General features: G+C 36.4%; 1 protein-coding gene across 3 annotated transcripts in view; it reads right to left on the bottom strand.

The window, feature by feature from the left end:
* Positions 1-25,832, bottom strand: part of SMG1 (SMG1 nonsense mediated mRNA decay associated PI3K related kinase) — a 101,712-nt gene that overhangs the window by 34,497 nt on the left and 41,383 nt on the right. For all 3 annotated transcript variants that reach the window (XM_090276959.1, XM_090276960.1, XM_090276961.1), the window contains 22 exons: positions 25,422-25,595; positions 23,303-23,527; positions 22,038-22,139; positions 18,752-19,021; positions 17,127-17,257; positions 16,559-16,720; positions 15,536-15,654; positions 14,999-15,086; positions 14,806-14,907; positions 14,253-14,393; positions 13,522-13,721; positions 12,926-13,122; positions 12,611-12,772; positions 11,679-11,833; positions 11,312-11,454; positions 10,984-11,185; positions 6,554-6,663; positions 5,757-5,904; positions 5,224-5,383; positions 4,361-4,481; positions 1,119-1,367; positions 430-714 (listed from right to left, as the gene is read on the bottom strand). In XM_090276959.1, coding sequence (XP_090133085.1) covers positions 430-714; positions 1,119-1,367; positions 4,361-4,481; positions 5,224-5,383; positions 5,757-5,904; positions 6,554-6,663; positions 10,984-11,185; positions 11,312-11,454; positions 11,679-11,833; positions 12,611-12,772; positions 12,926-13,122; positions 13,522-13,721; positions 14,253-14,393; positions 14,806-14,907; positions 14,999-15,086; positions 15,536-15,654; positions 16,559-16,720; positions 17,127-17,257; positions 18,752-19,021; positions 22,038-22,139; positions 23,303-23,527; positions 25,422-25,595 — 3,646 coding nt within the window. The remainder of the gene's footprint in view (positions 1-429; positions 715-1,118; positions 1,368-4,360; positions 4,482-5,223; positions 5,384-5,756; positions 5,905-6,553; positions 6,664-10,983; positions 11,186-11,311; positions 11,455-11,678; positions 11,834-12,610; positions 12,773-12,925; positions 13,123-13,521; positions 13,722-14,252; positions 14,394-14,805; positions 14,908-14,998; positions 15,087-15,535; positions 15,655-16,558; positions 16,721-17,126; positions 17,258-18,751; positions 19,022-22,037; positions 22,140-23,302; positions 23,528-25,421; positions 25,596-25,832) is intronic.

The following is a 25,832-nucleotide window of genomic DNA, read 5'->3' as shown; positions in this document are numbered from 1 at the left end:
ACAACCTTGGCATATCAGGATGCTGCTTTAATCAACTGAGCAACCCGGCCTGGGCCACTTCTATAATTTCTGTGCTCTACCAGTCAAGGGGACCACAAACTACTATTTTATATCTTTGTTGCTCCTTCTAGTGTGATGTGAAATTTTAGATATCTGGGGCAGGACCATATTGCCAGCAAAAACATTTAAGTCCATAAAACCACTGTGAATTGGGAAGGTGGGAAGTATGGCCTGCAGGGCAGAGTTCAGTGACTTCCACAGTGGCATTAGACACTAAAGAAATGTTTTCATTACTTCCAAGCAATGTAAATTTCCAGAGATGCTTTTTGTGGCCTGTGAAAGTCAACCTAACATTGTAAACTTTAGAACAGGGAACAAAATAACTTCTAAAATTAATATTTTAAAGCTAGTAAGAGAGAGAAATCCTACCTGTAGATTCGCTCTCAATCCGAGGATACTCTTCATCTACTGTATTAACAGATGGCAATTCTATTAAAGTAAGTATGTTTTTAGACAAAGTAGAAAGACCTGTGAAGTTCTGCTGTTGCTGAGCTCTGTAAACCTGTTTTAGCTGCCCTGAAATTTCTTTCCATTCTGCCTGGATCCATTTAGCCAGTGTCAGAATTGACTTGGCAACTGCATATTCAGCTTTGGCAGACTGGCAAAAAGAAATGGCACAGGAACTCAACATTTCCATTGCGTGTGTTGACTGGCCTATAGAAAACCAAAAACAAGCCCTTACAGAAGCCTTCAAAGCAAACAATGGACATTATTTCCAGATTGAAATAATAAACTTTTAAAAACATGCACATTCAGTGATAACCAATGATCTCTTAAAGCATGTCTTACTGTAATAACCAGTAACAAAATTCTTTTAAAAGTACTAAATTGTAAGTCAACACACATAAACAGCAGAAAAAAAAACGACATTTCTACTACTGCCTCACCCCATATACAGTAAAGTTTCAACACACATAAACTCTTATTCAGTACTCAAATGTGCTACAACAGCTGAAAAAGTATTAACATTTCTACTACTGCCTCATACCATACATAGTAACATTCATACACATGACTGTTACCACTGTTGTATATTAACCATAATTCATTTTACTAACCTGCTGTGTGGAGCAATTTGGTTTTTTCAATGTCAAGTTCAGGCCCCCATTTTTCATCCACTTGCCCTTGAGTTGATAGTTTTTTAAAATGCTGGACTAAATCCTGTGCAGTGGTGGTCTTCCCCAGCTGAACCTCACTACACTGTGCCAGGAGCCTTGTTGCAAGTGACACATTCCCCCGTTTTCTAGCAAATTTTGCTGCTGTTAGACCTAATTCCATGAGATGGCTTCTAATTGGAACTGTTTGTTCTGGAGAGAAGAAAACATTTTATTAGTCCCTGATTGGTCTAATCCCAGATTGCACAGGAACACAACCAAAAAATTCCTCCCCAACTCATACCTTCCCCACCACCTCCCTAAATAAAGATAATTCATTAAATCCCTAGCAGCTAGCATAATGCTGCCATACAATAAATAAATGTTTGTTGAGATAAACACATATAACAAAGTAGACAAAAGTAACAATCATTCACTAAAATAAATTCAAAATTTAGTTTCTGAATCTTTTAAGTAAAGAACCTAGGCCAAAGGGTGGGGAATGAGGGTAGGGCTAGACCACCCCCCCTTTATGTGTAAGGACCCCCTGTCATTCTACCATGTCATTCTCTCCTGGTTTACTCCTACCTTTCCGCTGGATCCTTCTCCGCTTCCTTCTCGTCCATTACCCATCCATTAAAACTGGTGTCCTTGAGGTCCGTCCTAAGGCTCTCTACTCTTCTCACTCTGCATACTCTCCCTGGACAATATCATCCACTCCTGTGGCTTCAATTACCATACAAATGCTGATGATTCTTGAATCTTTATCTCTGGCCCAGACCAGACATCTGAGTTCTGCTTACCAGTCACCTATACTCAGGATTTTTAAAGGTACTTCAACCTGTGTCAAGTGAAATCCATTCTCAATCTTCAAACCTTTTACTTCCTTCTCCTAGTATCCCTTTTTCAACCTGGATACCAGAGGAGGTCCCAGCAGTCATCTTAGACTTTACTTTAACCCTATCATAATCTGCTTTTTTCTGTCCCTAATGCCACTACCTTGGTTTTACCTTTAGCAGGGACGTCAGCCTACCTAGTATCTTTGCCCCAGTCTCAACTTCCTCTAACCCATTCTCCAACCTGCAACAAAGCAATCTTACACAGAGGGAAGTCTGAACACTTAACTTTCCTGTGATGGCTTTCCACCGCCCTTCTGACAAAGCCCAGACTCCTGAATGTGGCTCGTAAGGTACTGATGCTTTACATTCCATTCCAATCTCAAACTCACCCAGCTTCAGCTCTACCCACTCTCCCTTAAGCAAACTGAATCATCTAAGCATCTTTTATTATTGCCACTGGCCTTCACATATGTTTTTTTTAATTAAATCATTCTGCCTTCTTTCTCATCTCTACTTCCCTCAGGTCTCATCTTAAATGGTACTTCCTCTCAAGTCTTCTTCAAGTCCTACGATTAAGCAGTACCCATGTTGTATGTTCTTTTAGCAACTTGCATGTGCACTTCCGTGCAGTACACCATATTGCTGTTCCTTGTCTGATGTCACTTATCCCTGTTAAGACTCTAGAATCCCTTTGGTCCTAGGAATGCAGAAAACAGGCTTGTCTTGTTCACCATGACATCCCAAACTGAAGCACCCACTTGATAAACACTTGCTGAATAAAAAAAAAAAAAAGTGAGGCGTAGAGTCCTGTCTCCAAATATAACCAAGGATCACTGACTTTTTCTAATTTTAAAACATGTTCCCAGTAACAGGATAGAAAAGGAGATGATAGTTGTAGTCCTAGTACAGGCTACATTCTGTGCAAGGGCTTTTATAAACTTTATCTAAGCTCCTATAAATCCTAAAAGAATCATATCAGTGGAACAATCCCCTTAACCAAAAAAAGAAAGTGACTCAGTTGCCCTAAGGTGTCTCAATTTGCAAATATTGGGCTGAAGACCCAAACCCAGATCTATGACATTAAGGGTGTGAGTCACAGTTACCACCAGTCACCCTGCAATGCAAGTACATAACCCACTATCAGCTTAGTTGAAATTTAACATTCAAATTTACTCAGTAACCCTAGCTACCACATTTTCAAATGAAATTCCACAGAATTCTGCCAAGTTTTCCATTTTAGAGCAGTAAAAAGTAATTGCTGGCATGCCTTTAACATGACATTGCTTTCTTAAAAACAAGACAATTTTTTACAAATGCTAATTTTCAAACTACTCATTTGGTGTGTTTAAAAGTTAACAATCACAGTGTATTATGGCTGACAAAGACATAAGCAAGCCTTATGACTTCATTAATAAATTGAGCCAGATTTAAGCAGACATTTTAAAGAATATAAGATATACAATGGCCACTACGCAAACGAAAAGATGGTCCACATCGTTAATCATCAGGAAAATGTAAATAAAACCACAATGAGATACTACTATATACCCGCTCCTGTGACTAAAATTAAAGACCGACAATACCAATGCACATGCCAGAAGGAATATAGTATGTACAATTAATTTATAAGAAACTGCCAAAAGTTAAGCCATATGACCCACTCCTAGGCATTTAAATTTTATTTGTTTGTTTCTTTCTAGAGAGAGAAGGAAGAGACAAAAACATTGATGCCACAGAGAAAAATCCACTGGGTGTCTCTCGCACGTGCCCCAACCGAAGACCAGGCCCACAATCCAGGCATGTGCCCTGACCCAGAACCAAACTAGTGACCTTTCGCTTCGCAGGACGCCCAACCAACTGACCCACAGTGGCCAGGGATCCACTCCTAGGCATTTAAAAGAGAAATACAAATACATGTCCACCAAAAGGCTTGCACATTAATTTCACAGCAGCTTTATACATAAAAACCCAAATTTGAAAGCAATTCAAACATCAAAGGGTCAACAGATAAACTGTGGTGTATCCATACAATAGACAGTACTCAACAATAGGAAAGACCACATTGATACTTATACCATGAGCGATCCTTAGAAGTAAAATGCTGATCAAGAGAAGACAGACACAAGAGAGCATACTTTATGATTACATTATATAACACTTTAGTAAAAACAGGACTTAAAAGACAGGACTAATCTATAGTGATAGAAAGTTAATCAGTGGTTGCCTGGGATGGGCAGATAAATATTCAATATTTTGATTTTATTGGTGGTTACACAAGTGAGGATGTGTTAAAACTCACAAAACTGTATGCTTATAATATGTAAATTGTATCTCAATAAATCTTATGCTTTTAAGAAACCTAGTTACCTTTTATTTTCTCCAACAACTGACTCTGGTACATGGTATATCTTAATGCCTGCATCCACGGCCTCACATCGTGCTGTTTACATGAACGCAGAGCTTCACTGAAGAGTGGAATGAGACAGTCCTGCCAGGGCAAAACCAAAACTCCTTAATGGAACAGGCTCCCTTATGTGTTTGTACACTGAATTCAGTCACATCCCCACAGGTTGGCTCTATTCCAGATTTATTTATATCAAACTCCTATTCTAGGTTTATTTATATTCAACCCTTTCTTCATTATGTCTTCTAATCACAAGAGGAAAAGACATTCTAAGAGAAAACCTTTGTTTTACCCACATGAAAAACTGTTTTCAGAATGCAAGTCCAATTTACCAATGTACTTATCAAAAAGTATGCACATCTCTATAAAAAATAACCAGCATACTCACAGAGGCTAAATTACAGAAAAATATAAAACTGTTGTTTCATAAATATATTCTCAAATTATAATTCTCTTTGGAAGAGCTTATCTTTGGTTAAATTTTACCCTATCTGGGAAGAACAGGGGGTGTCTTCCTTTTAGTCAAAATTTATTTAATCTGCCCAAGAGGAATACATTTATGTATGCCATCCCCTTTTCCAAAGAGAAAAAGAAAAAAAATAAGCAATTAGCATCCTTGATATTATGTATCTTAGGTTCTTCCATCTGCCTTACACATTCTCAAATGAAAATCTGCCTGAAATGGCACTTTAGTGTTCTGGATTTGCTAGCCTGTCCAACAAAAGCTACAAATGCTATTTTAAAAGTCTGGAAAATAAGCTTTGTTCTACCCTAGCACCTACTGATGTTCAGAAGAAAATCCTGGTAAAAACACCCATATACACACCTCTGTGGAAAGTCTGTTAGAAACTGTGTTCTCCAAAGCAAAAGAGCAATACAGCTGTAAGGTACTCAAAACTGGCAGAGACTGGGAAACTGTCAAAGTAGAAAGTCTCAGTGGTCCAATAGCTATGCGGGAGGTTTGCTTCAAGTACTTTACCACGTTTCTGAAACAAAAAGTTCAGTATTAATTAATGAGATTTCTCAACTTGTAACCACTAAAGGGTACAAAGCAGTTTGATAAGATGCTTCCATGTTGGTACCCAAACTGGGGTAAGGAAGAGGAGCGAGCCCACTTGTTAGTAAAATGGTATAAGCAAGTCAAGGCATTTCTTTTGGTAGATTTTTATATTTTATTTACTTCCAACCTAAGTGTATGTTGGCAAGTGGCATTCACATATTATATGACTTCTACCATTAAAATGAAAATATCATGACTAGCACTACAGTGCTCTGCTAACTGCCTCACCCCCACCAGAGCACACACACTTGTCATAAGGTATACATAACGCACATCCACCTGCTTAGGATTCAACTTACTCAGTGACAGACTGCCACTTCTGATCTTGTTCTAGATGGTTTAAAGCAGTTGCCAAACAAACAGAGCTTCTCAATAACTGAACTTCAATGGATTTCTGAAGTTCCTTTGGATCTGGACTTAACATGTTAGGAAGCAGTTTTTTCATATCTACAAAAGTTAAGAAAATTATATTAATTTACTTTTAATGTACAAGTGATAAGATATGTTGACAGTACTGAAAAATAATCACCAGTGAATAACTCCTTTCATATAGGTTCAGTCAACTAAACACTGTAATTAAGATTTCTGGTACTGTACTCTGTATTTCAGATGTCTCCCAAATCAGTTAATGTCAAGGCTCAAAAATCAGTTAATAGCCCACTTATAGGGGCTAATCTAGACTTACTTTGGCAAATCTTACTGAATCTAGCAAATCAATATTACCATACAGATTAGCAATACTAACTTTGGTATAACATAAAAATGTTTTAGTTGTGATCAAGAACTTAATGAACCACATCAAGATGTCAAGCACAAAGAATATTTAACTTAAATATTACTTGTACTTTTCAAGCAAATGGCCAGATAAATTTCAAAGTATTAGTGTAGCCTTTTTTCAATTTGCTTAATTTTAATTAAACTGTCATTTGCCAAATTAAATATATGTAGAACAATACTACATTTGTTGATTCACATGGGACACTGCACCAAAATAAATCCACAATAACTTTCCAGATATTCCAGTAAAATATAATAAGCCAAACATTTTGAGCAACTTGTCCATAAAAATACTTAATTTTAAAATTATCTCAAATACCTATTTTTTCTTTTGATCCTCCAGCAAGTAGATTGATATTTTCTCCTGGTAACAATTCTAATTGCTCAGTACATTCAACAAATTCTCCAGACTCAAAACTGCTTAGTGATCTGTAATTAAAATATTGGTTAGCTTGTATTACACCTCATCTAGCCTGTGGAACCATTAAAAAATAAATAAAACAAATTCTAGAAAAAAGGCAGCACAAATTACACAGCATTCTTTTGATGAAGTTCTTTCAACACAGGCCACCATTTTATTTTTATTTTGAAGATACGACCACCATCTTGCACTAAAATTGGAGTGGCAAACCTGAAAGTCACAGCTTTAGACATTCAGTTTAGGATACTCACCCCCCACCCCCGTCTCCTTTCTCTATCTACGGCCTGTTTTCTGTGGGTCCCCTCCAACAAACTGAGAGTAGACTTCTGCAGGGCAACTTCAACATCTAGTCCTCCCTAAGCTACCACCCGACCCCCTACATGGCCTCATCCATCACTTAAAGCCAAAGACCCTGTAGTGTCCTAAGTTATTATCTCAATATTATGTCCTAGTCCTGCCTTCATTCACTGCTGACCTTCTTCCTCTCTACCTTTTCCACTATGTTTCATGGAACCTGTTTCTCTTCTTTTAAAGAATTCCTTTCCATTTCCTCGCCTTATCTGAAAATGGTGACACCTCTGAAACTCCCTCTGTAGTCCTGGAGGCCTCATCCTCCTAGCTCCTCACTGCTACTTTCAGATCCCTGACCCTGTTCCCATTCCTATTATAGCTGCTCTCCAGCCAAAATAACAACATAGTTTCTCAATCTCTCTTTTCCATTAACCCCATCTTTTCCTGTCCCCGTCACTGCGTCACGTCCCTTACATCTCAGCCTGAATCCAGCACTGTAAATGGACAGTACTTGACTATACCCTCTTCCACCTTAATAAGCTCCATGACTGGCCCAATGCTACCACCAGCCTCTCCAGTGAGCTGTACGGCTGGTGAATGTCAAGGTTTAGAGACCAAAACACTTACCTCTGCTGCCACTACAGGGCCTAAATCCTCTCCCATGGCAGGTTCCCTCTGTGCCCACTATACTCTACAATGCCCTCACACTTTCAACTAATGACTGACTCCTCAGGAAAAAGATAGGGAAAAAAATAAAAAATAAAAAATCCGCGGCTTTAATTTCCTCTACCCTTACCTCAACCCACTATCCACTCCCTAAACCATCTAACTTTACCTGCTTTCCTTGAGGCACAGAAAAGGTGGGATCGAGGTCTTTAACCTGTTTCTTCACCCTTTGCTTTCTAGTGGCTCCTCCCCTTTTGTCTAAAAGAACACCTGATCTCACCAATATTTAAACACACAACACAGTGATACCTTGGCTAATGAGTGATCCTGCTAACAAATTTTTTGGCTGAGATTTTTTTTGCTGTTTTTGGACTCGGCTAATGAATGTTTTAGTGGATACGTGAGCTAACTTAAAGCGCCAAATATGAATGGTCGGGCCATCCCAGGAGCTTATCTTTTCTGTCTGTATGTGTGTGACAAAGAAATGAGCTGACCGCGTCACACGGGGGTACCCACCAACCCGACTGGGTTGTTTACTTCAAGACAGAAGTGAGATGCCTGATAACATAAGCTGCTTCGGATTTGATGACAATGTACTGTAATAGTGTAAAGATCGTCAGGTTTTCATTCTATTTTCTATTCTCCTTCATCCATTTGGGTAGCTGTTCATTTCATCTCAACCTCTGGTGACTTTTTACCCTTCTATAGTGTACTTTTTACTATTTTATAAAACTTACATTTAAATAGTGGGCAGCATCCAGAACAAATTAAATCATTTTCTATAAAAACCTACGGGAAATCATGTTTTGGCTAAGGAATGTGATTCCAGAACGAATCATCTTCATTAGCCTAGGTATCACTGTATTCTTTCAACCACAGCTTCGTCCCCTTGACTTCAAGAAAAACTCACTACCCAATTAATCTAACTACAACTTTTCATTTTCAGATTTCTCTATCATACGACAATATTTGACGTGGCTGCTTCTCTCTCTACGAAGCTTTTCTTGCTTATAGTTTAGGGCTCCTGACAAGGCTGACTACTCCAATCTGGCTCTCCTACATCTCCAATGCCTTCTTTCTCAATTTTTCAATGGCTCCTTCTCCTATCCCTTAACAGATGCTCAAAAGGATTCTGATCATGACCCTCTTTCCTTTTCACTCACTCTTCTCCTGAGCCTTATCTGTGATTGGTGGCTTAAAAAAGCTCCAGAGTATAGAGTCAGGCATTTAATTATTACCTATATAGTAATGATCCCCATATCTCCCTCTAGCTTAGACTTTTCTCCTTAGTTCCAATTCCAATTCTTAACTATTGGGTTGGCCAAAAGGTTCATTTGGTTTTTCTCTGTAAGACGGCTTTAGTAATGCTTAGTTGTCTTTAACTTCATTTGAAACAATTCTTTAAAATTTAATCTTCATTGTATTTTTTCCATTACCATTTAGTCCCCTTAAACTCCCCCCTCCCAGCAATCACCACAGTTGTCCATGTCCATCAGTCCTTTTTCCTTTTTGCTCAATCCCTCCACCTCCTTGAAATAATTTTGTTAAACTGTATTTTGACAACTGTTGTATCAGCGTGCATTTAAAAAAATACTTATCAAAATATGATGAAATTTTGTGTAGCTATTTTAACACTGAAGAAAGAAGATACACAACATTTTCTGCATATTGTGCTTCATTATTTCAAGAAAGGTAAAAACTCAATTGAAACGCAATAAAAGATGTGTGCAATGTATGGAGAAGGAGCTGTGACTGATTCAACCTGTCAAAAGTGATTTGTGAAGTTTCATACTGGAGATTTCTTGTTGGATGATGCTCCATGGTCAGACAGAACAGTTGAAATTGATAGCAATCAACTTGAGACATTAACTGAGAACAATCAATGTTATACCATGCAAGAGACAGCTGATACACTCAAAATATCCAAATTAATAGTTACTGGTAAAAATGAAAAATGTGTATTTTATAGGGGAAAAAAAACACCATACGGACTTTTTGACCAACCCAATACATACTGAACTATCTCACCTGCATATTTCACAGGCACCTTAAATATGCCTTGATGTTCTGTGTGTTCCTATGCCAATTAATAGTATGTTTTCTCCTCCCTCCACCTACGTCCCCATAAATTATTGGTCTACATGCTTCCACCCTTGCCCCCCACACCTCTAGTCTCTTTACAACACATTAAGATACATCATAATATGCCCTCCTATTAAAATTCCACCTAAAATTTCCTATCTTATTAGGAGTCACAGTCCTTTTCACACTTCTTTTACTTGTTCTTACTTTTTTTACTTGTTTTTATTAACCTTCCATAAATGTATTTACAGCTCACATTTATTTCAATGTTTAATATTAGAAGTGTTTGGGATCTTTATTTAGTACTTAGATGTTTCTGTGACCAGGAATATGCTGTAGAAACTTAACTCTTGTTTATATTCATTAGCCTATGATAGAATTAGTTTTGTTACACGTTGATTCACTTAAAAGTTGCAGTTTCCAAGAACCTATCAATGATGTTAAGTGAGAATTTACTGTATTCAACTCTAATTTACAAAGACCATCAAAAGTGATCCTTTCTAGGGTAGTGACAAATTTATCTTTCTAGTAGTCCCTACCCATTCACGGTTTCACTTTCCCCGGTTTCAGTTACCCACAGTCAACAGTAATCCAAAAATGTTAAATGGAAAATTCCAGAAGTAAAATATTTCCACTGTTCTGAGTGGTATGATGAAATCTCACAACATCCCACTCAGGATGAGAATCATCCCTTTGTCCAGATATTCAAGCTGTACACGATACCTACCCATGTACACTTAATAGCCATCTCAGTTACCAATATGTTATCAGACTGGTTATGAGCAACAGAGTCACACTACATTCACATAACTTTTATTACATTAAATTATTATAACTTCTATTTTATTATCGCTATTAAACTCTTATTATGCCCAATTTATCTTTATCATGAGTACGTATCTATAGGAAAAACATAGTACATACAAGGTTTGGTACTATCTGCAGTTTCAGGCACCCACCATGTTGGGAAGTAACCCCTGCAGGTAAGGGGGGTGGGGGGTGGGGGTACTGTATGTTCATTTTTATTTTAGAATAGGCTCTGATAATCATACCAAATAACTACTTCAATAATTATGAGTCTGTTTTCACGTAGCATGAATACTCTCCTCACATCTAATGTTGGTTTCTCACTACAGTCAATTTTAGAATATAATATTAGAACTACAACCGTTTTTGCAATAGTAGATACAACCAATTTCAGTATTTTTCAGCTATAGAAAAAGCCTTTTAAAGTTACTAAAAATTTGTTTAATGAAGTATCATAATTTATAACTACAAAAAATCCTTACTTTATGTAGTTGAAATCAGCTTTTAGGTTGAGAGAAGTACTGCTGGTGCTCTTTTTCAAGTCGTGGATAGCATTCTGCCATTCCTGTACAGCAGCCCAATCAGCAATTGAGATGTAGCACTCACATGCTTTATTTCCCAAATAATTTATAACCTCAGGGGAAGAGTCAGCTGGTTTGGACAACACAGTCTTTCGGGAGTCACCTGAGTGAAAGTATTTTACAGGAGAGAGAGAGAGAGAGAGAGAGAGAGAGAGACCCAGAGCATAGAGTAAGATCATCAGTACAACCTATTTGACTACTACTTTTCATTTAAATGCTGAATGCTCACCATTCAGAGAGTGTTTGGGGCTTGCGCTATTTCGCCCAGCATTGGCCAACATAAGAACAGATTTGTCAAGGCCAGAGATGCAGCAATCAACGCCTGTCATGGCACACAGATGCTCCTGGTACTCCATAGAGGCCTTTTCAAACCTTCAACACAAATTGAGACATTTTTATTTTTTAATGATCCACATATTCATTCCATAAAAACTGAAAAACAGACTGAAGATGTGTCCTAGTAAAATGATTTATTGCAAACTCCAATTGCTAAAAGTGAACAAAGCTGTTTTAGCATTTAACTACAATGTTAGCCAATAATAAAAATGACATAAACTTAAATAAATCCTATCACCATTTCATTCCTTCCAACTTACCTCCCTTCAGCTTGTTGGGCCACTGAATTAATCCAGAGAAGATTTTTTCCAACAATGGAAGACGACCAGACAGCAATCCCCTGTATAGCTTCAGGACAATGAAGTTCACACAGTGCTTCTACCACCATCATGATGGTTACTTCCAATTCATTCCCCTGAAAATGGCACTCAGAAATAGTAACTTCAGACATCAATACCATTAAAATTCAATTACTGATGGCATCAAAGCCTACTGTACTTAACAATTATTTTTACAATATTAAGTTATTTCGCTTAGAATTCTTAAAATATAATATATAATGTAAATATAAAGTGACTGACAGAACCTATATATAGCACATGAGTTTTAGTCTTTTCTTTCTTTCTTTTTTTTAACATCAGGGTAAAGTCTTTACAAAGTAAAAAGTTTCCCAGCATTTCAACTGTGGCATTTGTAAGAGTAACACATGACGTAAATCTAAAGCAAAATTAAATATAAATACACATGAATAAAAAGTTGATTAATGTCATGTCTCTGAATATTGCCTGGTATTACTTTAATTAGCAAACATTTTCTATTTTTGGATCTCACTTATTGAGCCCACTTACAAGCCAGCATATATACTTCTGCATTCATTATAATTTACATATATTTCCCTATGCATTTTACAACTACCATTATAATTATAAAAATTGTTTCTACTGACAAATTCCTTAGATTTTACCTTTAACGTTCCAACCTTAAGCATAAGTAATACATATTTTGACAAGCTAAGTACAAAATAAAAACAGGTAACTTTGGAAGTTACTGCTTTTATAGAATAATCAAAAGCTTTGAAAATGAATTAAAAGTTCTCATTTATTTTACCCATAGATTATATAACAGCAAAGAAATTAAACCCAAGTTTTTCCAATTGACAGATTTAAAATTAACTCCAAACACACCACTGTACCTGAGATAGATTTATCTTCATTTCTGTAAGTAAGTCAAAGCCATGTCGCACTGTCACAGCAGGTTGGCCTGCCAACAATCCTACCCTCATGATGGAGAGTCGAATCCGAGTCAGCCAGTCTTGACAAGTTTGGCGATTGGTATAGAAGAAAGTTCTAATGACCTTTAAAATAAAGAAAAAGCAGGTTTGAGTTATAGGTGCAGATGTCTCAAATACACATACAACAAATACACAAGTCTACTGTGATACCGGCTCTACCAAGTTTACCATGAAACACTGCTACAGAGCAACACTCAGCCAACCACTGAAACCAACCTTGGGAGGAGATGTTAAAGCATTAGCACATCCCTCATACGCATTATACATCAGCTTCTCCAGATTCTCCAGATACTGCAGAAGAAGAACAAGTCTAAGCTGGTTGCTACTGTGACCTTCATCATTGTCTGCAGTTGTCCACTGACTAACGTCTTGATCAGGGTTCATTGTGTGAGCTGCGAGACTTCTAATGATACCTAAAAGCAAAGAAAACATTCCAAGTTTTAAAAAAATCTTAAAAAATTGCAGAAGTACTTACAGATAATTTCACAATTTTCCCATTTATCAAGTTTCCTCTGTATAGCCACCATTAAAAAACAAAACTCTCAACATAAACAATTTCTCATTTTAGGGAGAAAAAATGTTTTCTCCATACAAATCCCTTACATTTTTAAACAAAAGGAGACAACCATGTTGTTGCCAACACAATTATTCAACGAAAGCTTATTTACACCATATGTAAAAGATCAACTGATAAAGTATTCAAGGAAAAAATTATGCTCTAAAATCTTTATTTTAACAAAGACAAATTTCTTAGTACAAGGCTTGAAAGTATTCACATCACAATGTTTGGTTAAAGCACTAGAGTTGATTACCTTCAATTGTCTGGAAAGTATCTTGAGCTCTGCCCAGTGGGGTTCTCAACTTAGAAAGGACAGTGAACTGTGCTGCTTCCCAAGTAGCCCACTGCCAAAGGACGGCATCTGTCTTTAGAAGATTGCGGGGAATTGTTGATTGGTCACGCTTATCCAGTCTCTGGCAGCTATAGAACAATCTTTCTAACCAATTGTCCTTCCTGGGAAAAGTAGTTTCATATTTAACAGACAATGACAACTTCGTTTTAATAATAAAAATTGCAAGGGGAAATGGGAGTAGGGAACTATAATTTTCCTACTCCAGAAAGGCAAGACCTGTAAATTTGAGAAAAGCATTATACCCCCACTTCTCATTCTGAGGAGGTTAAAACAGGATGGGGGTATGGTATGGACAAATTATTAAGGTAAATGGCTCAGGATAATTTCGCTATCTGGCTAAAACATTCACTCCAACTAAGCATCTCCAGAATGTCTATGCCCCAGATCCCTCCCCAAAGTATCAATGACAAGATTAGATCAGTTAACTGTCAACCACATTTAATCATTCAATTTCAAAGGCCATTTTTCTTTCTTCAGATGCTATCTTTAAAGCAATGGTTCCTACTGAAAACTAAAATAACCTATTTAAGGATATTACTTTCTACCCTACCACTCTTCAAAAGTAGGTATAGAGCCAAGATATTCAAGTATATGTTACTTTTCCCAATTAAAGAGTCAAAGAAATGTCTTACCCTGTTCTATGAGAGTTCCCATATAAAATAAAACTAATAACATCAGAGAAATCTTGCGGGTGGAATGTGTTACTTGGTGCTTTACTCATGTGACTTCTCAATGCTAAAGAAATTTCTTGAATTTCTGTGTGACTGTTATTGCTGTAGACAGAAAATAGTTACTGTCATGCAAAATATTTTAGTTAAAACGTTAGTACATACTATAAATAGACCATTTTCTTGCTAACTAAATTTGGAAGTTAAAAAATGAAATTGAGGCTTTAAAACAGACAGAACGTTACTACAACTTTGAAATTCCAGGTCTGAAAGCTCCCAAATTAATCAAAACAGTAAACAACCAACGTTTAGTTTTTCAAATAACTGAACTACTAAGAAACACATTTTGGCACCACATGAATTATACTAATTACCATAAGCTTATCTCTCTTCAATCACTGAGAAGTGCTATACAAGATGTGACATTAATTCATTAATAGGTGATTTGTCTTTTCCTGAACTAGACTAGACAGTAAGAACATAGTGGAATGTCTTTGCCCCAGCATAACTATTATACCTCAGGACAACATCTAAAGGAATTGACTTCAACAGCTTTCCAAATGCTTGTCGAATACGAGTCCCACTGTGAACTAGTTGAACACGGCAAACATCAACACACCTACAAAATAAAAAGAAATAGATAATACAGGTGTAATAATATTTCCAAGTTTTTAGGGCTTGGGTCAAAAAGTAGGATCTCTAGTCCATACCTCTGTAAAAGATCATCTGGCAAGGAAGAGGACAACATGTGTAGACTGCTGCATGCTTGCAGACAAATATTCACATCTTCAACAAGAGCTATTAAAAATTAAAAGTTATTTCCAGCTTGCCAAAATAATTTATGTATCAGTATGTCATAATTTTCTGACATTCAACAAACACTGAGCACCTAATATGGAGTAGGCTCTGCCCCAGCCTGAAATTCTCACTGGCACTAATGTTTGAGAAAATGACAGATTCAAAAAAATACACTTAAAAGTGACTGGTCCTTACCCAAAACTTTTTCCAAGGGAAATTTTTAAAGTACGTGAAACATAATATTCACATTAAGTTTTAAAATGTGAGTCACTTAAAACAACTTATTTTTAATGTTAAGAATAAAAACATTAACACAGATTATGCATCCCTCATCAAAATGAGGATTATAACATTTCAGGGCATGAAAGTACTCAAGTGATTATCTTTTACCCATTACCAATGATTCCTTTTTTAAGTGTTAAGAGAATTAAGTAATCACAGAAACTTACTGTTGGCTAAAAGGCCTTTGCAAAACTTATGGAAAGATGGAAGGGAGAATAAAGGTGCATATGTTTCAGACTTCTTCATTAAAACAGCCACTTCCAAAGCCCAAGTCATTAACAGTTTCCTGAAATACAACATACAGTGACTTTACAAAAAATAAAATCAATTTAAAAAATCTCTTCTTGCATTAGTTTTGTTCTCTTTTTAAAAATATCTCAAGCCATATGAAACAAAAATTGAAATTACAGAAATCCCCTTGTCAAAAATTATATGCCTTTAAAAATTCTATATATTGGGTTGGCCAAAAAGTTCGTTTAGTTTTTTCCATATGATGGCTCTAGTAGTGCTTAGTTGTCTTTAACTTCATTCAAAACAATCTTGTTAGATTGTATTGTGACAGCTTCATATCAGAGTATATATTTTTTTAAAAATTGGTGAATTTTTGTGCAGCCATTTTAATATTGAAAATGGAAGAAAATGCTCAACGTTTTTGGCATGTTATGCTTTATTATTTCAAGAAAGTTAAAATCTCAACTGAAATGCAAAAAAAATTTGTACAGTATGTGGAACAGGTGCTGTAACTGACTGAACGTGTCAAAAATGGTTTGCAAAGTTTCTTGGTACTATTGCTGTTTTGGCGAAATAATTCTTTGCTGTGGGGCTGTCTCATGCACTGGAAGATGTTTAGCAGCATCCCTGACCTCTACCCACTAGAAGCCAATAAGCAGGAGATAGCCAACATACTCAAATATCCAAGTCAACAGTTATTGGTGAAAATGAAAAATGTGCCTTTTGTTTTACAGAACAAAAAATACAGTCTTCCAAGAAACACTGGGGTGGAGGGTGTTTTATATAATTCTTTTGAAAAATAAGAACAAATCCTAGATTAAACAATATAACCAAATTTTCAAGTGTTTCATAATGAAGACATTGCTCTACCCCAACTCAATATTCTTCATTGTTTATTCTCAAGTCATGAAGTCAAATTAATAAAATTTAAGTGTTAATATAAAATATTACTCAGTTACCTTGTGTCCTGGTTAAGATTATCTTTCTTAAGCAATATTCCCAGGAGATTTAAAATAATTGAGAAATGTTTTTTTGTAGCTGTAGTTACAGTACTAATCACGGCTCCATCAAACAAAGACGGGGACGATGAACTAAGACTACTAGATATAAAGTGATCATGCCTGGAAGACAAAATTCAGATCATCTTTTCAAGTCTGATTTTTTTAACACAGCAATTCCAAAGTTAAATCAACATATATATATATATTTTTAAATCATCATCCAAGGATATGCTTATTGATTTTAGACAGAGGGGAAGGGATGGGCGAAAGAGAAGAAAGAAACTTCAATGTGAGAGAGAAACACCAATCGTTGCCTCTCACATGCACCCTGACCAGGACCAAACCTGGAACCTAGGCATGTGCCCTGACTGGGAATCGAACCTGTAGCCTTTCAGTTTATGAAACAATGCTCCAACCAACTGAGCCTCACCAGTGAGGGCTCAACACACAGATTATTAAAATTTGTACTTTAAAGAGCCCATTTATCCCAATTTTTTTTCTTAAGGAATATTTGTAAATACAGTACCTGGTACAATGAGAATACAAAGTGTAAAGCACTGCATACTGCATGGCAGGGAAGTGAACAGCCAGGTCACCATGCACAATCATCAGATTCTTACTCAGGAGTGCAAAGACAGTTGGAGACAGTGCCCACATCTGATGATGAACAAGAAAAAGCAAATGTTTGGCTCCTTCAATATGTACATGAGTGTACAAATTTATCCTTCAAAATAAGTATGTTTATACATTTTATAAGATTAAAATGACATTTAAATTTGTAAACAACCTAATACACCGAACAAGGGTTGGCAAGCAAATCCTTTTTGTGAAGAGTATCTTAGACTCTGTGGGCCATATGACACACCTGCTACAATGTTCAACTCCTCAACTCTGCTACTGCAGTAAGAAAACAGGAATAGACAAAACAGCCAAGTGGCTGTGTTCCAACAGAACTTTCTTTACAAAAACAGGTGACTGGTAATGACTGCATTCTGTGAATACACTATAAATCATTTACTTGTATATAGTAAATGGAAATTGTATAATATGTAAATTATAGCACAATAAAGGTTTTTTTTTTTAAAGAGAAAACAATAGGCAGTGGGCTGGATTTAGCCCATGGGCTACAGTTTACAGATCCCTGGTCTAAACACAGCCCTTTGTACCTTTTAGTGTAATATGTTGTATTTCCTCAATTTTTCATATATTGCAAATGGCAAAGTGCCCTGTCAAATGAGAAAAAAAATTCTGCCACACTAAATCTTTTTCATTCTTCCCTTTTCCTTTGAAATGCTTAAATACTCCATTACACCTGACTGCTCCAGTTTTATCGCCTATCCTATCTCCAGAGCGCAGGACATAAACCTCCTCAAATCTGTGTACAATGTGAATTCTTCAACAATCATATTTTAAAGTGTAAATAAAGGAAGAGTCTACTGCAGCCATAATTAGCAGTGAGAGAAGGAACAGCTATTGAGGGTTACAAGGCAATCTGATCTAACAATATGGAGAGCATGCAAGTACAAATCGAATCTTGATTTTCCCCTCCTTTCTCTCTTAAAAATCATAATCTCTTAGTTATACGCCATTACTTTATATTAGAAATGACGTTTTTTCAATCCTGCAAGATCCACTAGGAAAAAGAAATACAGAAACCATAGCAATAATTATAAATAAAAAACAGGGTCACTTCAAATTTCTTAAAGATATTGTGGATGAATGTTCTAGGAAAGTGAGCAGTCAAAAGTAAGACCATATGTAAGCACTAATTTTAGTAAAGAGGAGAAAAGCACCTGGGGAAGAAGGGGCTGCATACTAAAAGAACTATACAAATTTGAGGTGTGGAAAAAGTTGAGAAATTTTGAAATAAGCATGTTAAATTAAACAGAACTTCATTAAAATTTGTTTTTAATAAAGCAAATAGTTTTAAAATCTTATCAAGGTATGTCAAGGAAAGGAAGGAGAGAGTGCTAAACATAATGGTAAAAAAAATTCCTGTCAGTTTAAATCATTCAGGCATGTCCCTAAATATGGCCATTGGTTCCACAGGGATTCTATAGATGCACTGACATGAAAATAAATGAAATACATACACATGCAAGAATAGGCTTCGATGTGGATGAAACAAAGTGATTACACATAAAGACTCACCCCAATTAGTGAGTTTTTGGCATTTCCAATTGTAGTCAGGACACTGAGATCAAATATAACCACAAATTTTGCATTGTCTACATTGAATACATGATTCTTAAAAGCCTCATGTTTTATTTCAGAACAGGCATCAGTAAGTTGTAGGCTATGTAGCAGGTTGTTTAGGGCACAAGTCATTTCTCCCAAAATTAGTTTATAGGCAGTTTCCAAAACAGGAATATTCTTCAGGCTAAGCACTGCTTGATAAACAGCATGGGCTGCAGCAACAACCTTAAAAAGATAATTCAGGAAAGCAGTAAGTCAATGGAAAACAAATCTTCTATAATTATATGAAAAATAAATTACTATCTACATATGGTGATGATGCCAATCAATTTAAGATTGATAAAATCACTATACAGAACACTAAAGATCTTAATTTCTAAAAACCCAACTACACGTATCAGTAAGCTTTTTTAAATCTACAAACCATTATTACAAAGGAAGGAAATTCTAAACCAAAGACTGGCGAGGATCCAGTCCAGATGGTGGCATAGACAGACATGGCTCCTCTCTTCACATAGCCACATCAAAATTACAACCAAAATTTAGAACAACTGTAAAATTACGGCTAAAATTTAGAACTGTCAGCCAAAACCATCAGAAGTCAGGTTGAATGGAAGTCTGACAACTATGGAGTTAAAAAACCACATCCATCAAAGAGGTAGGAGGGGCGGAGACACGGAAAGGCTGGTCTCAGGAGTGAGGAGTTCCAGCCCCACACCAGGCCCCCCAGCAGAGGGTTCCAGTGCCAGGAAGGTAAGACCCCACAACTTCTGACTGCAAAAACCAGTGGGGATTGACTCAGTGGAAGAAACTGCTGGAGCCCCAAACAGTCCTCTTAAAGAACCCACACAGACTCACCTACCCAGACTCACTCCCTTTGAGCTTCAGCACCCGAGTAGCAGCTTTAAAGGCGCCAGTGGCATACAGGGAGGAAACGAAGTGTCTAATCAAGGTGAGCAGAGGCCACTATCTCTCTTCTAAACCTTCTCCCCACAGAGCCCACAAGCTGGTGCCATATCTGAGACTCCAACCTGGCTAACACTGTTTGACCTGCCTTTGAGTCCCCAGAGACTTCACCCCATCCAATTTACAGGACCACCCACAATGCTTTTCCATATGAAATCCTGGTCCAGGCTCAGTTTCACAACTTTCTAAATCCTATCAAACAAGGAACAGCTGGCCTCAGTGAGCTCCAGGCCTAGCAGTACCAGCAGACAGCTAAGATTCACAGCTTGGCTAATTTTGGGAATATCCAAGCCCAGCACAAGTAGCAGCCATCTCGGATTGCGTTATAACTCATGCAGGGTGGCACTGGGCAAAACATAGGTGGGGGCTGACCTTGGCCTGCACCACCTGGGAAACCCAAGGCCAGCGTACCCAGCGAACAGTTATAGACCACATCAGAGCACCATTTTGCCCTTGCACAGCTGATCCTCCACGGAGGGGGTAGGTTGGTGGTCAGTGGTCACAGCCGGTCTTTGCAGCTGACTATCCTGGGTAAATCCCTCCTATTGATCTGCCAACAACCACCAAGACTCAGAGTCAAGGCAGATCTACCTAATACAAAGAAACAAACGCAGGGATGGTGCCAAATTGAGGAGGCAAAGAAAGATGGCCTAAATGAAAGAAAAGAACAAACCCCCAGAAAAAGAACTAAACAAAACGGAGATGGCCAACCTATCAGATAAAGAGTTCAAAACACTGGTGATCAGGATGCTCAGATCAATCACTGAGTACAGCCACAAAATAAAGGAATAAGTGAAGGTTATACAAAGTGAAATAAAGAAAAATATACAGGGAACCAACAGTGATGAGAAGCTGTGATTCAAACCAACAATTTGGAACAAAAGGAAGAAATAAAACAATCACCCGGAATAGAAAGAAGAACCAAGAATTGAAAAAAATGAGAAAGGATTAGGAACCTCTGGGACAACTTTAAACATACCAACAGCCGAATCACAGGGGTGCCAGAAGGAGAAAAGGAGGAGCAAGAAATTGAAAACTTATGTTGAAAAAAAAAAAAAGAAGAAAGAAAGAAAATTTCCCTATTTGGCAAAGGAAATAGACATATAAGTCAAGGAAGCAGAGAGAGTTCCACACAAACTGTACCCAAAGAGGACCACACCAAACACATCATAATTAAAATGCCAAAAGTGAAAGATAAAGAGAGAATCTTAAAAGCAGCAAGAGAAAGAAAAGAGAGTTACCTACAAAGGGGTGCCTATAAGACTATCAGCTGATTTCTCAAAAGAACCTTTGCAGGCAAGAATGGACTGGCAAGAAGTATTCAAAGTGATGGAAAGCTAGGACCTACAACCAAGATTACTCTATCCAGCAAAGCTATCATTTAGAATGGAAGGGCAGATCAAGTGCTTCCCAGACAAGGTAAAGCTGAAGGAATTAATCATCACCAAGCCCTTATTATATGAAATGTTAAAAAAAACAAACATTTAAGAAAAAGAAGAGGATCATAACTATGAACAGTAAAATAACAACTCATAACTATCAACAAATGAATCTAAACAAATAAATAAGCTAAGCAAACAACTAGAAAACAGAATCATAGATCTGGAGATAATATGGAGGGTTTTCAGTGGGGAAGGGCAAGAATGGGGGAAAAGGTGCAGGGATCAAGAAGCATAACAGGTAGGTACAAAATAGACAGGGGGAAGTTAAGAAGAGTATAGGAAATGGAGAAGCCAAACAACTTACATGCACAACCCATGGACCTGAACTAAGGGGGAGGGATTGGTAGAGGGAAGGGGAGTACCAGGCAGATGGGGGCAAAGGGAAAAAATTGGGACAACTGTAACAGCGTAATAAAAAAATATACTTAAAAAAATAAACACTGGCCATATGAAATTTCTTAAAACAATTAAAAAAAAAAAAAGAAAAAGCCAGTGTCAAAACACACCAACAAACAGCAGCTTATTGATTTCCCTACATCTACTCAGAAAATCTACAGTGGTTTAGACATGGAGTCAGTTGAAAAAAATAATAATAAAGTTTTATTTATAACACACACAGTAGTTCTGAACAAATTTAATAACAATGAAAATCTGGAAAGAATATATGGAACTCATTCATCAAGGAATATGGTAATCTACAAATATCAAGTTAAAACAATCATTATAATATATTCTAAATCAAATATTTATCATTTCATTTACGTAGCCCACTGAACAACAAACATCAAACTACAATGACCTAAATCAAGAGTATTCATGAATGTATCACTTACCTCTTTTTCTTTATGGTAACGCAAAAACAGTAGTTTAGATGATGGTATAAACAGTTTTTCTACAAACGATGATGGCAATTTTGTATTTATTTGTTCAACAATCTAAGAGAATTAAATAAAAAGAAATGAGCTATCAAGTCACAAAATGACATCAAGGAGCCTTAAATGCATATTTCTAAATGAAAGAAGCCAATCTGAAGGGGCTACATATTGTGATTTCAACCATGACACTCTGGAAAAGACAAAACTATGGAGACTAAAATACTGGTGGTTGCCAGGGGCTCAAAGAGAAGGAGGAAGAGACTAGTAGGTGGGACACATGGGATTTTTAAAGAATGAAACTATTCTGTATGATATTGTAATGGTAAATACATGGCACTATACATTTGTCAAAACCCATAGATTGTACAGAGTGAACCCTAACATACACTATGAATTTTAGTTAATAATAATGTGTCAGTTTGACTCATCGATACCACACTAAAGCAAGATGTTAATCACAGGGAAAACTATTGGGAGAAGAGGATATATGAGAACCCTGAACTTTCTGCTCAATTTTTCTGTAAATCAAAACTGCTCTGAAAAATAGCCAACTTTTTTAAAAAAGCTATTTATGTACATGCTATACTTTAAATTTAAACTTAAACATAGCCATTTTTTTACATTCGCAAAGGGAAGTGTAACTCTGGTAGAAATGTTCAGAACACCATCTAGAATATGCTTTAAAATAATCCAAAAGGGATGGAGGGACAGCAAAGAGGGGGTGCGGGGATCAGAGACCTAGATGAAACCAGATGGGCCATGTGTATTAAGTAATGCAGAGATTCCTTATACTATCCTATTTTTTAAAATATGCTGAAATGTGTCCATAATAAAAGGCTGAGGGGGACTATTTATGGTTAAGGATAAAAACTGTAACAGAAGTTTCATATGGGAAATAACATAGCAGAAACTTTCAAAATAGCTCTGAAGTACCTTCTCTTATATGGTATTTATCATCAGTATTAGTCTCATGTGAAGAACAGTGTTTCATCAAAAAAAAAAAGAGAGAAAAGAAAACCTAGTATATTTATGCTGAGATGAGCCATCAAATATTAAAAGTAAATAGATACTAAAGCAAAAGCAAACTAGATTATATAAATAAAACTAATGTGCTCAAAAAAGCTCCAAAACAACCAACGCCTTAATTTCTTCCATAATCAATGTAAATGTAAGGGCTTGAATAAACCAACATATTAAAAAGCAACAAAAAAGAATTCACATACCAATGTGAGTAAATTCAAGACTGAGATGACATAATCTGTACCACAAGTCTGGCAATTCTCCAGTTGATCTAATCCATATGTAATGACCATTTCACAATGTATAGTCATGCTAGGATCCAAGCTGCCGAGCAAAACACCAACACACTCATTAGCAGCTGTCAACACAGCCTCAGAAAAAAACACTTGATTTGCAGCCGTCACACATCTCATTACTCTGTACAGAACCTGCAAATGGGGAAAACAAGCAGCTTTTTAAAAAAATTCACATGCTTCCACAGAGCAAAAACATATTTTCTATAATAATGCAGTTTCAACTGAAAAGTAACTGCCTGTCTTTTCAGCAGTCTCTTAATATTCTAGTTTTCTGAGGTTGAATAATAATGGTATCTTTAGTACACTACACAAAAATGATCTTGTTTAAAAAATTCTAAAGTACTATTGTGACAGGAAATGAAATTTGCCATCCTCTATTCCCATTCTACCCGCTTCCTATGCTCCCAACATCACTAAATGGCTGACACTCAGAATCTTTATAGTCATGAAATACACCAGAACTTAGAACAGTAATAGTATTAACAGCATGGGAATAACCTGCCGTAAGAGTAACTTTCGATAATCTAGTACTTGGGCTTTGGACAATCAATCTTTTAAAACTAAACATCCAAAGTCACCTTTAGCTTATGGAAAGTTCACATATTGATGGTCTCTTTTAAAAGAAAAGTATTCTCATTCATAGCATATGATACCTATATAAGGATTATAAAAATCGTGTAATTTCCTAACAAAACCTCCACTAAATTAAAATAGTCAATAATATGTACTACATTTCTAATAAAAATAGCTTGGGAGAAAAAAACCAACAAATTGACAAAAAGATATCTGTAAAATATTTCAGTGATAGTCAACAACGACTACACAGGTTTTTAAAAACCTATATGTAGGTTAAAAAGGCCTAAAAGACCTTCATAAAAGAATATTTTTAGTATATAACTATTCTGGAAAACCTTTATGTTCCTTTCATTTTATATCTGAGTTAACTGCCTTTATTTCAACACAGTCATCAAACAACCATGTTTGAGGATGGTAAAAAAGAAACTAAGATATTAGACCATTTTTTATCAAGTTTAAACTATCTTCAAGATCAGACATTTCTGGTCAAATTAACTTACCAAGACTCATACATACACAATTAATGTCCTATTTCATCTAGCAATGTGTTCAACAGAAGTAAATGCTCACAAAAATGTAGAGTTTTGTCCTAACAGTAAAATTTTAATCAATTTAAACTAAATTTTCTGACTGTATCACATGTTTCTCCATTCTTCTTCAAGCAGAGTATAAGGATGGAGGTTCATTTCTCATGTCTATTATGCTAAACCACTCACCAGACTATGCAGCGGATGCTGGGGGCAGCAGAAAAGCAGCAAACTTTTTTTTTTTTTTTTTAATCCTCACCTGAGGACATATTTATTTCAGAGAGAGAGGAAGGGGGAGAGAAACATCAATTGGTTGCCTCCTGTATATGCCCCGACCAGGGACTGAACCTGCAACCTTTTGGTACACAGGATGACGCTTCAACCAACTGAACCACCCGGCTAGAGCAAAGTGTGGCAGTCTTATAATTGATCTCAGATCACTATACATTTTAAGTCCTTATAGCTTTATATCCTTTGATGTCAGGCTATCAAGTTATTTAATCCTTTCATGCTTACATAAAACTACTTATTGAGGCTTCCTCTCCATACTGTTATTTTATTATGATGAAAAACTAAAAGGAGACCAAATAATTCAAATGCAAAATAATCATTATTTTTAAAAAAACAAAAAATTTTAATATGCTTTTACAAGGAGAATAAATGGTATCTATAAAGGATCTCCTAAGATTAAAGTTCATGAACATTTTAAAATTCACAGTGGCCTTTTTTTCAGAGGGGGAAAGGAGGAAAAGTAGGATGGAATATAGAATTTTCAAATTTTCCAGCTATTTAAGAAAGCAGCAAGATACATACATACTAAAACAAATGGAGGGTTAGTAACAGTATACCAGGTAAACAGAAGCATTTACAACACAAAACAATTTTATTTTTGAATAATACTCAGAACTCCTAAAGACACTTACATCTGTCACATACGCCTCAGTAATTGGAGGACCCCGAATTGGGCTGAAGCGTTCCCCAATGCTCCTCACTACAGTACTGAATACCCTGAGAAGAGCTGCCAGCTTTGGTAAGGACACTGAAGGAGGAGGTACATCTTCATCCACTGACTCCCCAGAGGCCACATGGCTGAGGTCCTAGAATTGAATTCACAGCATTCTTATGTAAGTAAAATAATTCAATTAACTTTATAATAGATTTTTACAAATAAAGAGGTATTTTGACTTATGAGAAAAGGAAACATGAATTAAATGTAAAAGTAGATTTCATTTTCCAATGAAATAAGTCAATATTAATCTCAGTAGATCAAGGAAATAAACTCTTGTACCAACTCAGGTAGGTACTGGGAAAAATTAATTCTAGTACATATACTG

This window comes from Furipterus horrens, unplaced genomic scaffold, assembly GCF_987537825.1.
Source record: "Furipterus horrens unplaced genomic scaffold, mFurHor1.1.pri manual_scaffold_5, whole genome shotgun sequence".
In the NCBI taxonomy this organism is placed as follows: domain Eukaryota; kingdom Metazoa; phylum Chordata; class Mammalia; order Chiroptera; family Furipteridae; genus Furipterus; species Furipterus horrens.
This window is presented reverse-complemented; position numbering and strand designations above follow the sequence as displayed.